This window comes from Akebia trifoliata, chromosome 3, assembly GCF_017979445.1.
Source record: "Akebia trifoliata isolate Shusen 1 chromosome 3, ASM1797944v1, whole genome shotgun sequence".
NCBI classification, from domain to species: Eukaryota; Viridiplantae; Streptophyta; class Magnoliopsida; order Ranunculales; family Lardizabalaceae; genus Akebia; species Akebia trifoliata.
In genome coordinates, this window is record NC_141377.1 from 41,099,941 (window position 1) to 41,116,859 (window position 16,919).

The 16,919-nt window shown below is 33.6% G+C and overlaps 1 protein-coding gene and 1 long non-coding RNA gene across 2 annotated transcripts; one reads left to right on the top strand and one right to left on the bottom strand.

Annotated features, from left to right (window-relative positions):
- Positions 1–1,383: 1,383 nt before the first annotated feature.
- On the bottom strand, positions 1,384–4,065 carry LOC147406991 (alpha/beta-Hydrolases superfamily protein). Its single transcript, XM_086435355.1, has 2 exons — positions 3,503–4,065; positions 1,384–2,443 (listed from the first exon to the last, which is right to left on the bottom strand). Exons 1-2 carry the CDS (start codon positions 3,868–3,870, stop codon positions 1,540–1,542), a joined length of 1,272 nt encoding a protein of 423 aa, XP_086291481.1. The 5' UTR covers positions 3,871–4,065; the 3' UTR covers positions 1,384–1,539.
- Positions 4,066–8,089: 4,024 nt separating this feature from the next.
- On the top strand, positions 8,090–11,902 carry LOC147406992 (uncharacterized). Its single transcript, XR_015175805.1, has 3 exons — positions 8,090–8,425; positions 8,998–9,058; positions 11,695–11,902. It is a non-coding gene; the product is annotated as an uncharacterized LOC147406992 (long non-coding RNA).
- Positions 11,903–16,919: the final 5,017 nt, after the last annotated feature.

A 16,919-nucleotide genomic window follows, 5' to 3' on the forward strand; every position in this document is an offset into this window, starting at 1 on the left:
ATATTCCAAACCCAACCCACAAGCATTTGGGCCTATTTATTGGTAGGAATTTGTTTTCTTAAATATTATATATATAATTATACGTATCATCACGTGGAGTTCCTGATGGGCCTATTCCTAGTTCCAAACTTCGCCTAAACATAAATTGGGCCTAATCCAACCCGAACCTAAATGGGCTAACACTTACTCAAACCCAATCCACAACTAACCGGGCCAAGCTGGGTCCAAACCCAGACAACTGACGGGCCTTAGTTTGGTCGAATACCTTTTTGCGGAACCCCCACGCACCTCGACACAAACATTGGCCAACAGACCAATTAATAATTATACTTTTCCCTTGAACAACTTCAACTATGGTTTCATAATTGGCCTTTGATTTATTGTCCTCACACTAACCTCCTTACAACCTTTAACTGTAGGGAAAATTACTTAAATAACCCTGGTGGAAGGATGTTTTTCTAAATAATCCCTAAGTTTGGGGCAGTCTCTTAATAATCCATTTAATAAACTTTTCTTTTCTTAATAGTCCCTGGACCTCATCTCACATGTATAACGAAACACCCAAAGTACTATTTTCTCATCTTCTTCACATAGTGAAGAAGCTAAGAAAATGATAGTTTGAATATTTCAAATACATTACAAACATGTGATAAGATCCAAGGACTACTAAGAAAAGAAAAATTTACTAAATTAACCATTAAGAGATCGCCCATAACTTAGGAATTATTTAGAAAAAAGTCCCTCCACCAGGTCCTTCAAGTAATTGTACTAAGCACTCAGCTTCACTTTTAGGTAGACAACTGATTCTCAATACTATGAAGAAACCCACTACCCAATCTTAATAGGAAATCAAAATAAACTTCTAAAATGCAAATTTTCATCTTACCCTCGGTGATGATCATCTTTAGATAGCAACACTATAGAATAGATAATAAATTACTAGGCTCAACTTGATCCTAGACCGAGTCTCTGCTTTATTGTGCAAAGATGAGTGGAAAGACTGGAAAAAATACAACTAAAAATGAACACATTTAAGAAAATATAAGAACAACTCTAACATGGGATAAAACTAAGAGAAAGTCAACTAAGCTGGTTTGGGCATGGTAAACAGAGGACAATCATAGTTCTAACTCTAAGAAATATAAAAAGTAAATGATAAAAAAGAGTGAGATAAAAGATCCAAATTAAGGTGGATTGAGATATAAAAGCGGATATAAACATACTTTCAATAATAAAAGATGTGACGTTGAACACGGTGGAATGGAGGAACAACATTTGTTCAGATAACCCTAAACCTTTGTGACAAGGCCTTCTAAATTCAATTTTAGAATAAATCACAAAAAAAAATTCAATTAGAACTGATCACCAAGCATTTTGGTGAGTTATAACCACATTTTATTGCTTCCATTATCAAATAATTAATTAACTACGAAATTACCATTATAACAATAGCAGTCGACCCGAGTAGCTAATCCGGAATGACTAATAAGAAGTTAATAACCCGTAACATGGTATATTGATTATTTATGTTTGGACATTCTATACAACAGAGCTTAGAACATTTGAATTTATTAAAGAAATTTCTCCTAATATTTTCTCAAGTGCAAGATCCTCCTTAAGGATGGATGCATGGGAGATACGAGGGATTTTAATCACTTTAAGAATTTGATTTGCTTCATTGCCCCATTCGGACTCGAGCCTTAATAAGCTCAACAAGTTGACAGTCCCATCTCCATCTCCATAAACAATATCAGGCTGTTTGTCGAACCCATCTTTCCCGTAAAATAATGTCTCGGGAGTCCTTACACCACTCCCAATTATACAAGTAACGGGCACCCCGGGCGCTACTAATTTTTTGGTCAGTGGCAATGTTCGAAATTTATAAGGTTTGATACCTTGTGAGAATCCAATATCTTCAAGAAACCGCGGGATGTCTAACGCTGAATAAGTCGAGTTTATTGTAATCACAAGAGGTGTTTTACGACCAAATACCTTAGGAGAAGGTAAGAGCCATAGGTTGCTCTCTGAGCTTCTTTGTTCTTCTCTTACTAGCAATGGTTCTACTAGAGGGACATCAAGTGTGTATCCTGAGGCGAAGGTGAGCATCTCTTGAACTGTGCCACCCCACGGTGCAGATAGTGCAACGAAGTGCTTTACGAATTTGTTACGCCAGGATTCTGGATTCCGATTGAGAAGGTGGAGGACGAATAGGCCACCCAAACTGTGTGAGAGGATTATAACTGGTTTTCCTCCATTAGAACAACTGACTTGTTCAATTAATTCCTTTAGATTTTGGAGGAATTGAGAGCCCACAAGAGATGGGTGACCCTTGGCGGCTAGACCATACCGAAAGTCATATGGTGCCCCGAACAATGTTTCACCTTCTATATAGCCATGTTGCTTAAGGGATTTCACAAGGGGTGCCATATAACTAGTGATGTGCCTGGGAACACAAACATTGTTAGTGTGAGCATGAAATCCTAAATCAAATTACAAAGACAATCAATATAAAAGAAAACGAAAAAAAAAAAAAAAATCATAGTAAGATTTAACGGGGTTCAACAACGTCTACGTCTGTGGATGAGATGAGAACGATTACCATCGTTGAGAACGAAATTACAGTTCCCTTCACTCTCCCATGATGTAAGGGGTATTGATCAATGGGTTCCTTGATGTACAATGCCCAATACCAGGTTCTGTTACCCGACAAAAGGATAAAAACCAAGAAATGTAGCAAGGGTTCGGTTCAGCTTTTGAATCCAATTATTAATCTAATATCTGATCTAAATGCAATTAGTTTACATCTCCTAACAAATGCATACCTTCTTGGCTGTATCGATTTATAACTGATACCATGTAGTTCTAAACATGCCTTCACATTCTAATTAACAACCAATAACTTGCTTTAGAAAAATGAAAAAGCTCTAGTAGTCTTGAATGGTGATGAAATGGGATTAGGTGTAATGATAGTGTGGATTGTGTGTTAGGGTCAGATTGTAATTGAGTCAGGTTTGTATATTTCACTTTTGAGTTGTGCCATATGAGGTACAATCTCAAGGTCACTTGAGCATTATTCTTCACTTTTACGTCCCCGATTAGCACGAATGAGTAAGTTGAAGATTCTAAAAGAGGAAAACACGCCAGAAGAGATTTATGTGATTCCCTTGAGATTGAATGATTGAGGGGTATGTCTATATGGATCCATACCACTTTCATTATGAACAAAAGGCGAAAACATAATTCAATGTGTCTCAATAGAAAATTAAAATGTTTCACTCAATCAAGGAAATCCATGGATTTGATTAATAATAACTCCTCCTTATTGATCAATACATCAGACTCCACAATCCATAACACTCTTGACATTGGTACCCATTTTTTATAGCTCATTTATTGTGTCAATTATAAATATATCAAACTACAATTCATGATTCCACCAATGAAACAAAGTAACCATCTCCTTAACCACTAAGAAATTGGAGAGGGAGAGAGGAGAAGTTACTTGAGGTGAGGATTAAGGTACAGAAGGCCTTGAGTAGACCCAAAGTAAGGGACTCTGGTCTCAACACCAGGGGCATTTTGGTAATCATCCTTCTCAGGATCGTAGTAAAGGGTCATGCGTTCAGCAAAGCACTTGGTAAATGGAGCTAATAGGACGGAGGATTCGAACCACAACCTGAACCATTTAGCCGGAGACCAAAGTTTGCAAACCAGGTTCGATGGCTTATAGTCCTCCGTTAGCCGGGCTTCTAGTTGATTCCCACCATTCCCCGGAACCAGAATCAGAGGAAAAAGATCGCTTCTTGCTTGACACGTGTACATCATCATAGCCAGTGCTGCCACCACAAGTAAGATGCCCAATTCCCTCATTTCTTTGCTTTATGTTATCTTGAGAGAGAGAGAGAGAGAAAAGAGTGAGGGTTCGGACATGTAACTGTAAAACTCTAGAGTCCGACAAGCGTTACTATAATAGTGAGGAAGAAAAAGCCTTACTAAGTCTCATCCACCGTCTAAAACACCTTGAGATGTACAAATAACTCTTCAATATTTGTAACAAATTTTGAAGCCTTGTTCTACACATCTCCATGTCTTTTTGACGGTGGATGAGACTTAATAACGCCTCTTTCCTCACTATTATAGTAAGGAAAGGGTTTCTCTAAATTTTAAAGCTACTTGGGTCGGCTAGATACCATATGTTCAATGTGTGGTGGATAATTGTTGACCTGTTGTGACAATTTTAAGAACCCAACCGATAGTGGATTAAAATTTATCAGATTGATGATAGATGGCGATTGAATTAGTTGGATCGAGTTATATTTATTAAAGATTTTAAATATATAAGTATTTTTTCTTAAATTATATATATTTTTAAGTATGAATAGTAAATTATCTTCCTATGGTAGGGGTTACAGGGTTCAACTTGGTCTAGTTCAAATCGATAATTTTGGTGTAGTTTGGTTTGGTTTGAAACAAGTTGTGATTCAGTTTTGGATTAAAAAATGAAGAATCAACTAATTTGATTCGATTCTTTGATCAAAATTATATAAAATCGATCCAAATCGAGAATCAAACTCTTATGTAATAAATAAATAAATATATATATATATATATATAGGGAAATGTTCAGCACCCTAAGTTTTACCACACACTTTAACAAATGTTTTTTGTCCTACATGGGTTAGAAGTTTTGGAATGGGCTGATTTTTGGAGAGGATGATCTTCTAATCATAGAGATCATCCTCCCCAAAAATCAGCCCATTCCGAAATGTTTAGCCCCATGTTTACACGTTGAAAAATCGTGGACCGTCCATTTTTTGTAAACCATTTTTGATGGGGTTAGAAGTTTTGGAATGAGCTGATTTTTGGTGAGGATGATCTCCTCACCATAGAGATCATCCTCACCAAAAATCAGCCCATTCCGAAACTTGTAACCCATGTAGGACAAAACGCATTTGTTAAAGTGTGTGGTAAAACTTAGGGTGCCGAACGGGACCCATATATATATATATATATATATATATATATATATATATATATATATATATATATATATATATATATATATATATATATATATGCATATAATAATTATTATGAATTATTTTAAGAATTCGGACTTAGATTAATTATCTTTTATGGATAAACTAATGATTTTCTATGGATAGGTAAGTGATTTATTTTATAAAATTTTATGTTTTTTTTATTAAAAAATATTATTTATAATTTATAAAATATAAATAAATTATATTGACCGAACCAAACTGATCTATGTCGGTTCGGTTCTAATTAGACTTCAACCCGAATCAAACCAAACCAAGTTGCACTCCTAGGGGGTTATATCATTTTTAAAAAAGAAAATCTTATATTGAAGGAAAATTATTTGAAAATATTAAATTTTAAAATGGTTAGATCTGTTAGAAAAATGGCTAAACTGACTTCGTACAACCTACTGACATGGCGGTATGTATACATTTTTCCTATAATATCTTTATTTATATTTATAAAAGGACAATACTAAAAAAAAAAATTGATGGTTCATTAGCCGAATAAATTTTATAAAATATATGATCAAATCATCAGTTTGATCTAATTTTCAAAACATTATTCATTAGAGTTGACTAAATGAATCTTGTTCCTCCATTTCACGTAGATAGTCCAGTTTGGGTTTTTATTTTTTAAATTGAAAATGAATTTATATTTACTTCAGCAACTCTATCTATTTACATGCTTTTGGTTCTCTCTTTTACAAGGAAGTGAAACATAAGATGTGTTTGTCATAAATACAATACTTGTTGTCTGCATTTTCATGCAAAATACTACCACAATCAATGATTAGTAATGAAGTTATATATATTAAAATTTGGTGTGATAGATAATTTCTACCAACTGTGTTTTGAGTATTCTTCTATCAAGTGGGGTCGTAACATAATGTATTTGGCCCATAGTTCTTGTTCAAGATGAAAAATACATAAATTCAAATACTAGAAATCACGATTTTAGGCGAGAAGGTCCGCAAAAATTAGACTGTTCATGTTAACCATTTTTTTGCTTTTATTTTAATTAATTTTATTAATGATATTAAATTGGATTTCACAGTTGATCAGTGTTACAATGTTGACCAAGTCATAGTTCCAGGTTAGGGCTGGACATTTAGTTCAAGTGAACTGAATTTTTCGATTGGGCCTAGAGATGGTTTTTGAGCTCCATTTATGTAACTGCGTTAGCCCTGGATTATTGGGCCTAATAGGTCTTATTCTAAATAGGCGTAACATGTCTGAATCGGCAGGATTAAAGGCCCAACAAATCAACAATCTTGGGTTTTAGTCTAAATAGATTATACCATATATGTAAATTTACATTATTACATCAATCAAACATCTAGCTTGCAATCTTTTATAATTTGAATATAACAGTATAAAATTATGGATTGGAATAAAAATCATTGGCGCAAACAGGGACAGAAACAGTCTTCAGCCAGGTTTGGGATTTGTCAATTGCTAAGATTGGGCCCACCTTAAGCCCAAACTGGAGTTTGTTGTTTTCGAGTTCTAATGTAAATTCCATTCGATTAAGAACAATCGAGAACATACCTTATTGTTCTTTTAATGAAGAGGAAGATGATTGGAGTCGTTTGTTGTGATACAAGAAAAGGGCATTGGTAATTTGGATAGAATTGATTTAAATCCTTCTTATTACCAACTTTATTTATATTGATTTGGCCTTAAGAATACTCAGCCTTCAATAACAATAATTGAGCTAGAGGAATGCATTTGCTATGCACACACTTTTAGATTAACAACTTTTCAAAATTGTTAGCATTTGTCATTGTACATTTTGTTACTCGTTAAAAGAATTTTAAAAGATAATAATATTTTTATTTTATAATACTTACCACTAATATCACTTCAAATCATGGTTTCAAAACTTGTCTGAGACCGAGACGTATTGTCTGAATCGTCTCGGTATTAGGCATGAATGAGATGGACACACAAGTCAATTTTTAGAATGAGATTTAATACCTCACGTTCATTTTTAAAAGTTTTTGGATGAGACGTTTCAAATGTATTGGAAAACTCGTCTAAAATGACTCAGTGTCAGGCATGGATGAGATGAGACGTGAAACCAAGTTTGAAAACCAACTTCAAATGCATTAATAGATATCAAAAGTGTTGTATATTTAATTTAAAAATTAGTGTAATGCAAGGGTGTTTTGTAATTTCTAAAAATTAATTAATGTAAATTTGCATACTAAAAAAAACCAACCTTCCCTTTTTAATAATAATAATCAGCAGTGATATCGTCGTAAGATCTCGTTTAAAGATTCCTATGGTTTTATTTTTCTACTTACATATTGTATGTTAGGACATTTTGGAAAATCTCAAAAAATTATTAAGACTATTAAAATGTAATTAGTTGCAATTATTAATTGTGGAGCGATTTTCCTGTTATGACTGACACCAATTGAGATTGCATTCCTCGTTGGGCCGATGTGATACTTGTCAAAGAACCTTTGATGCTAAAATTAGATTTTTGACCATGATGATGGAAATTAATTAATTCTTAACTATTATATCGTTATCTCATTTATAAGTCTACCTTCTCCCCATGGCGCATCTTGGATGCATCCTTGCAAAATCATATCTCACTCCCAATTATAATCTTTTCTTTTGTTTCTTGTCTATTTATTATGTATCGAACATTTTTGCCTATTTGCTAACTTATAAGAAAAGTTCGGGTGTACTTCAACAAATTAAATAAAACTGATTTTTTTTCCTCACAGTTCGGGTGTACTTCAACAAATTGTCACTTTCCCTCTTAATGGGATTTAAACCATACTTTTAGAACTCGATAGATAAACTTGAAACTCGGTCAAATTGGCTCTATTTTGAATTTGTTACACTACGTCAAAAAAGTTAAAATTCGCTACTATTATAGCGGTAAACTCGGCGGCCCAAGACCAACGTTTTTTTTTACAGGCCCAATTAAGCCCAAGAACAAATTTCGACAGCCTCGGCCCATCGAACCACCGAATTTTTTCTTTTAACGAAAAAATAAATAAAAAATTAACGTCTTAATAGACTTCCTTCTCTCAACCATTTCAGAGCAAAACAGATCGAAGAAAGTTGCAGACGAATCTCACTCTCTCTCACAGATAACCTTCCCTCTTGATTTGGTTCGATCAAACCAAGAAGCATTCGAGAACACCGAGCGATCGAGAGCATCGAACGATCTCTCACTACGAATTGATTTGTATGCAATCAATTTCGGATCGATCGAGAGCATCGAACGAGCTCCTATCACTTCGTCGATGGATTTTTAATGTCTTAGAACTCAAATCGAAGAAGATATTAGAGCTCAAGTAAAAGCCCTACGAATTGAAGCTCAATCATCAGTGCCATCGATCAAATCACTTCAGATCTCAACTGTAAGTCCATCTCTCTCAAAAATCCTAAAAATCCCCAAATTTTTTTATTAGTTTGTTTCCAAATGATGTAATTTCATCCCTGTTTTCCTCGACTTTGAGCATGTTAAACTACTTTTACTCAAGGGAATCGTGAAGGTGTTTCTTGATCTTCTATAGATGAACAGCAACCTTGTTTGAAATCGAGAAAAATCTTCTCTTCTTGATGTTCAATAAATAAACAATACTGCTGGGGTTAAGTTTTAATGTTTCAATTTTTGATCTTCTTTGAAATTTTGGCATTTTAGTCTTTCTTCTCATGTTTGTTTAGAATTTTGAACTTATCTGAATTATAGCTTCAGCTCTGAATCTCAGTTCTCAACTCAATTATTGAATATCTAAATCTGACAATAACGTGGAAATATGAATCAGCCAATATGGATAATATGCCAACAGAGCTGTTTCTGATCTTCACTTAATCGGTTTCATGTTGTATAGATAGGTTATCCATATCAACAATACTATGATTTTAAAACTCCAATTCAAATGTTTCCTTTCTTTTTGGCACTCTTATTGTTGCCCATCATTACTAGCAGAGCTGTTGGAGAATATTGTTGTGGTGGACGAAGAGTCGAGCCTACTGTTGGAGACGAATTAGTATGTTTTGTTTTACTTTCTACTTGTCTTATTATTTGAAGTTCATGGATGAATGCATACTCTGATATTCTGATGATAGTAATGAAGTACTGCAACATATGTTACTTATCACTTACAAGGGAAAAAAAGACGAAAAAAGAGAGGAAAAATTGATCTCACATCATTTCTAGCCTTTCTTACAAAGTTCTCACAGACGTGCCTTTCTTTGTGTAGACAACAATGTTGGACAAAATTTTAATGGTTGAACCATTTGAATAAGGTAACCTCAATGGTAGAATCACATTCTACTTAGCTTAGAAGAATATGAAACATTTTTACATAAACCAGCCTCGCTTTAATTTTTAAATTTCCTTTCTTGTAGGGTAGTGTTTGTTATTGGTTGAGTTGCAAGTAGGATTGATGTTTTCTTTGAGGGTGTTTGTACATTGGATGTAGTAGTAGTAGTAGTAGTAGTAATGTGACCAATTGTTGTTATTTAGCTTTTAATTTCTATTCTATTCTCTATAACCGATTTGCCCGTTCTTTTTTCTAGTAAACAGAAGTTGTTTGAGTTTAGTGTGGGGTTGCTTGTCGTGGTGTTCGCTTATCCTTACATAAAAAAGGTTACAATATCAAACGAATGTTCAGCTGTGTGAGCTAGATGCAACCATAGATAAGTGTTCAATTAGGGGTCCATATTCGAAGTGTTCACCTTGCTTTGATTAAGAATGGTTTGACGAATTAGACTTGCTGGAATGAGTCAAAGAATGGAGGGAAGGCTTAGAACATATAGTTTGAGAGCTTGTTTCCCTCCCATTTCCCCTGGTTGATTGGCCATGACTACCTTTGATTATCGCCTGTTTGGGGACATGGTGTTCCCTCAACTTGTGTCACAATTAATATGGTGGAAATTTATATAATTTTGGAGACTTGAACCATGACCAACATGTTTGGATTTTTTGGACAGTTGTTATTGGCTTGGATCCAAGTCTAGACCTTCAAGGCCTGCATGGAATTGGAACTATTTCATGTAGATAATATATCTAGTTTCAGCTGATTGCTTTTTTGTATCCATTCTATTAAGTATTGATAACCTTTTTATTAATCACTAAATGATTGCTATTTTGTTTCATCAAAACTTTCATTTTTTATTTTTTTTAAATAGGATATCTTAAAAAAAAAATTTCTTTCAATTTTTTTTTTGAAGTAATGGGCTCTTTTTATTCGATTGGTTATGATTATTTTTTGAAGAACGAATGGCACAAATTAAGGAAGATCCTTCTTTGAAGCCTATTTTAGAAGAGATTGAGAGTGGTGGTCCAGCTGCAATGATGAGATTATGAGATACTAGGATTTTTGCTATTATAGTATCCTGTAGTGTTTAGAAAGACATATGAACCATACTGGGACAATGGGTAAGAAAAATGCCATGAGGCTTATGCCAAAGGCATATTCCTAATAAAGCACTCACCTCCAACATTGAGACAATGGGAGGGGCAGGCTTAAAGTGTAGAGGTGCACTTCTACACATATTCTTCAAGTGTACATCTATTTTTTCTTTCTAATATTCTTCGAAAATAAGCATCATCATTATCCACGCCTTATCCCAAATATTGGGGTTGGCATCCATCACGATTTCTTTGTCACCATTTGACTTTATTTTGAGCCATGATATCTCCACACATTTTTATATTGCAAAACACATTAAATGCATTGCAGGTTTTCAAACGTTTCTGCAATTACATTTAAATGTTTTGCCATATAAAATAAGAATGTGGCCATATGTCATTCATACATTGAAACTAGCAGACTGCATGTACAATGCACGTGTTGCTTAATGATATTATTTTTCTTTAATGATTAGTAGAGTTTTCTGAAAAATAAGAGTTTTTGTTGTAATGGTAGTAACAGAAATGTAATTGAAAAGATATTTGGGTAGTAAATTAACTATTTTACTTCTGTGTACATCATTTTTGTTATAAAGCATGAAGATTTTTAAGGATAATATAGGAGTTTTTCTTATTGATGTAATTAAAATTTTGTATTTAAATTAATAATTGATGGCATAGGGAATTTTTTGATAGAAAGTGACCAAAATGTCGAATGTCAAGGGTCTGTTCTCTCTGGATCGTAGAATGTTTTTTTTATTGATCCAGTGTAGAAGCACGAGGCTTATGCCTTGCTTTTCTTATGGTCCCAGTGTGACTCGCACCTTTACATTCAAAACAATAGAAGCCCGTAGCTTGATTTATCTTCTATATACAGGGTTTATGCACCTTTTCCGCCAATTAACTTTAATCTATTTTTTGTTTTTTACATATTGGAATGATCCTGAAAAAAACTACATCACAGCTACCTTGTGAGGAAAGTGAACATAGATGCCAAGATGTAATACCCAATAACCTGCTATGCACGTCAAGGGAGTCTAATCCTATTCCTACCATCAACAGTTTTCAGGGTCAAAATTTGATTTTTTTGCATTGTTGGCATATGAACTGTGCAATCCATCTAGTTATCATGAATCATCAAAGCTGTTCAACAGTGACTAACTGTCTTAATTGGTCTTGACTTACTCCCTTTATATACTTCTACTTGTTGGACCTTCTTGGCAGTCATATATAACTGTCTGTTATTTACTGTTTTTCTTTGATCTTCAGCTACAGTTTGAGGAAGTCTTCTATGAGAAGTACTTCCCGAAGGCGATGCAGGATTAGAGGATAAGAGATTCCATGGACTTGGTATAGAAGACTCTGACAATAGCAAAATACAAAGCTAAGTTTGCATATCTTTCACATTTTGCATCCCACTTGATTGCTATAGACGAGTTTAGGATTGATCAATTTAGACATGTTCTGAGGCTTACCATCCAAGAGAAGCTTTGTGGCGATTAGAATCAATACCTATGCAAAGATGGTTGATAAAACCCTATTAGTAGAAAGTGAGTTTGAGACCATCAAGAAGATATGAGAATAAGGAAAGACCTAGAGGGATGGACAACTACAAGTTGAGTAGAGCAAGAGGCAGAAGACTACACCACAATATCGACTAGGTTAGGGGCAAATTATGGGAGGCTAGTTGATCGGAGGTTGGGACAACTGGTGTACTATAGATAGAATCCTCTATGTATATAACCACTATGTGTTTTTCAGACATTCTATACAAAGATTAACTTCAAAACAATTTGCTTACCAATTAAATGGACCTCAAATCTCTATGAACTAAATGAAATGGACCTCTAGCTGACTTTCAAATTATTTTCATACAAAAGTGTGAATATACAACTAGTTTTGGCATATGCAATTGTCTCTTTTGAAAGTTTTCCTCTTAGTTGTTGTATACATATTTCTATGCTTAGAATTATAGTCATTGTACATATGTATATATGTATCTCTAATGGAAAGGAAACATACATGTATATATAACAATAAAACAGAACAAGAGACTCCATTTGGTGGTTAATACATTGCTTTTGAAACTAATGAATTAGTCGTTATATAATTTCTTTAAGAAATATCTAAAATGCATATATAATAATAAAATAGATACTCATGTAGAGGTTTTTTTTGGGATTTCGCTCTTTGAGATTTGTGTACTTTCTATGTGTACTTTATTTATCCCAAAATAAGCCTGTATTTACCATTATGATATATCATTTAATTTGCAAGGAACAAGAGGAATTGTTTAGAGGGCAATTCACTACGTCTTTAATTGGCTAGGCAAGCGATGATTAGTAGTTGTTTACGTGTGATAGTTTTTTGTCAAGTAAATGTTAGTCTCATTGTTTCCGACATTAATATGAATGTATTATAACTTCTGGATCCTGTTTTTTTTTTTTTTTTTTTCCTGATTTACTAGTATGAATATATTGTACCTTGTACACTGGCCAGCCAAATTGAAGGAATGGGCTTCATATGCTTGGTATACAAACTTGAAAAGAGTTAAATTACCATTTTTTTCTGCTTAATGTAGGTATCGCCACCTTTTCCGGTCAGACTAATCCCCTGGTCACATACACCACTCCCTCAGAAAGTCCTATGTGCAAGTAATTGAGTCGAGGGTCAACCGAACTCTAGAGGATGTCCACAAGGAATTCATAGCTTCGTGGGGTTTCGATCACTTAACCTACCCTCCTCAAGGAGCTTATCAAGGTTCGACTTACCATTAGGCCAACCCCTTGGGGGTAAGAGTTAAACTACCATGTTGATTAGAAGATTCGTCGGATATATTAAAACTTGGCCGAGTTATATACTTCTTACTTTTAACATTCATTTATTTATTTTCTTAGGAAAACAACATATAATTTTTTTTTTTTAATTACAAAATATTATTGATTCGATTTTAGAGGAATTTTCAAGTTTTAAAACAATTGTATGTCCATGTGGGAGCATGCAATCACATGGAATGTACAAACTGCATGTGTCAACTTGAACTTCCATGGGGTCTCCAAAAGATAACCACCCATCTTGGCAGGATGGAGTTCTATAATTTATAGAATTAAATAATGATTTGAGTGGTTTAGTGGAAATTTCTCTACTTAAAATAGATCTCAAATGTGATTATATATCTAAAGGTGATGTGTGAGATTTTATCCTCACAATACTTATAAATCTTCCAACATCTCAACAACCTAAGCCATTGGATTCTTTCCTAGAGATCGTCGCATCCAATTTATGGAAAATTTTCAATCACCCCTTATTGCAGAAACTTTTCCAAGAACCTTTGAAAAATGTACTCCTTGCTTGGTTTCTAACTAAAGGTACCTTTACTCTGAAGAGGAGAAGTTGAAAGCACATGCTCATGACTTTATATCGATCAATATCTCATCTGGTCAAAACACGTGGACCAGAGAGTTAAGTATATGGAAAGAGATATCGAGGCTTATAATGCAATTATTTTACTTAATTATTTTTTAAGTTAAATTTGGGTTGATTTAACAAATCTTGTTTATCAAGTGGTAGCGATATCTTAATTGATGGAGTTTATTTTAATTTTCATATTTCGTATTTGATATAACTTATAAATTTTATTTTATTTATAAAAATAAAAATAAAAATTAGTAATTCCTTGCAAAATTGGCAATAGTAGGTTTAGCTGCGGCAAATGTAAGATTAAGTTCCTTTTGCAAAAATTTACTATGTTCATATTGAATCATAATTCAAGATTCTCTAATGAAGACATGAACAAGTTTATGTGACGTGTGAAACATAACAAACAGATTACTTTTACTTCCAATAAAAAACGAAGTGAAAAACAAGAATTGTGCTGCAAACCTCGTATGCTTATCTCACACTTCTCTTGATGGTAGGTCACTTACCTACAACCATGAACCATGAACCATGTCATGACCCAAGGACCACCCCTTAACTGCCACGCCTATGACCTCACAAATTCTAAAATTATACCCACAATACCCGGAACTACTAAACTATGTACAAAGAGTTAGGATCCATAACGGTGTCAACTTTTTTTTTTTTTCTCTGAAAATGATTATATCTAACGTGTATGACCTCACAAATTTTAAACTTATACCCACAAAACCCGGAACTTCTAACAATATACAAAGAGTTAGGTTACATAAAGGGTGTTACCTTTTTTTTTTGTTGCTCTATTCTAACAGTTTTCACCCTTTTTTTTATCAATGAAAATGATTAAATCTAATGGTTGGAATCATAGTAATCGCGTTCAGATTTGGCAATTCAATACAGTTTAGTTCAACTAATTTTGATATGTTCAATAAAGTTTTGTAAAATATTCAGATAATTTTCAAGGATTATATAAATGATGTTTTTGAGATTCTTTTCAAAAATCATTATCTTCAACCTCACTAAAACTCGGTAATCTTTTTCAGATTTGAACATTAAAGAAGATAAGATTTTGAGGTTGAACTTTTAAGAGTAAAAATTGTAACAAATAGGGATGGGTTAAGAGTCCTATGTGTTTTAAACTCCAACAAAAATGTGCCATGTAGACACCTTACCTTTATTATAAGAACGAGATACACTTCTTATAATAAAGATAAGTGTAGACAATCCAATTTTCACAATCCCACTTGAGAAAGGTCCACAAAAAGTGTGTTTTAAGCAAAATGCCGACAAAAGGCTCAAAGTCCACGTGTTAAAAAATCCACCTATTTTGCTCCAATAAAATATCAAAGGCCACTAGTTGGTCCATAAGTTCCTAATAATTGTTATTTGACAAAATTCTCATAAATACTTGCATCATCATCATTTTTACTACTCAAACCTTATCTTTATCTCACAATCTTAACCTAAGCCCATTTAACTCAAAATCTAACTCATTTCTCTTTCAAGTCTATCTCCAACTTAAGTCCATATTCTAAACCTAAGCCCATTACCCATATCCAAATTTTACAAGCTGTGGACTCACACATTTCCCAAGAAGATGGCACATGTCACATTTTTAAAGGGTCAATTTCAAATTTATCTGTTTAACCCCTTACTTTTGGAGTTATTTACATGAGGACTAAGGACTACTTTACACATGTCATCTTCCTATTCCCAAAAGTACTTTTCCCATTTACCCTTGATTTGCATTATTTACGAAGAGCAAGGTATACTTTTACCTATCACATTACCTTTATGAATGTCTTTCCTTAATTCCTTCATGCATTCTCCCAAAATTCATTTTTCACCTATCACCCCACAACAGTCAAATTTGTGCCACATGACATGGCCAAACCCATGTGACTTAGCCAAATGGTTTGATTCTAAAAGCCTCATGCCAAAGTCCTTTATTTACCTTTAAAATATTAAAAATCCAAAGGGTTCCCAACACATTTATCATGTCATCTCTTAAAATCTCTCAGATTGGACTATTCTACCCTCAAAAATTTTCAAAACTTTTATAAAAATCTCACTTTTCCATGAGAAAGTTTATGTTCTTAAGCTCCCCACTCTCTCAACCCTAAACTTTGCCAACATCCGTACTCAACACCTCCAACCTTCTCTCAATTAAAAAATCCTCAATCATCTTCTAATCTTCAACTCCCTACAAAGAACCCTCTACCATCTTCTAACTTATAACCTTCTACAAAGAATCCCCAACCATCCTCTAACTTTAAATCATATACTAAAATCTTTAATATACAATCCATTCCATTTAAAACTCAAGCTCATTCAAGAACTCAAGAAAGAACTTTAAGTAATAAGGTAGGTTTAGGATGTACTTTTTACCTTGAAGCATTTGCATTTCCTCCCCCCTTTCTATCTTTCCCTTTCTCTATTTTAAGTTTTAAAAAACTTCTAAGATGATATGAAATATCATCTTCCATCCTAATACGTTAAACTTCAACCTAATGCACGAAATATATAAAACAATTTGATCAAAAAAGGTGGGAGTTGAAATCTTCTTTGCCCATCTATCTTGTATACATCATAATGTACACAATGCATACATACCACACATGCTCGACTATAATGAAGAAATGTGTTATATTCTTTTTTAGATTGAAATACTAAATTTCTAATCATGCATGCATCGATATTTTGGTCCTAAGAGAATTTTATCCATAAATTTTTTTTTTAAATTTAAACATTTCAACTCATACAAAGAGTGATGACTCAATGAGGGTATTCTTTTCTATAAGTTATCCCCTCATATGAACACAAACATCAAATCCACTCCTCAAGGGTACATTTTCACTATTTGCACAAACATCATTTTTGTCTTTTGTTTAACACATTCCTTACTCTTTAACCAAATCTCATTTCCTAGATCTAGGTAAACCATGCATTTTTTCCATGAATGAGAGTCATTACAAATGTCATATAAAATTAATTAAAAAAAAAATCTTCATCTATTCACACTCATTTCTAAAAAAAAATGGTAACGACTCCAAAGGACTTAATATTGAGGGTTTCTT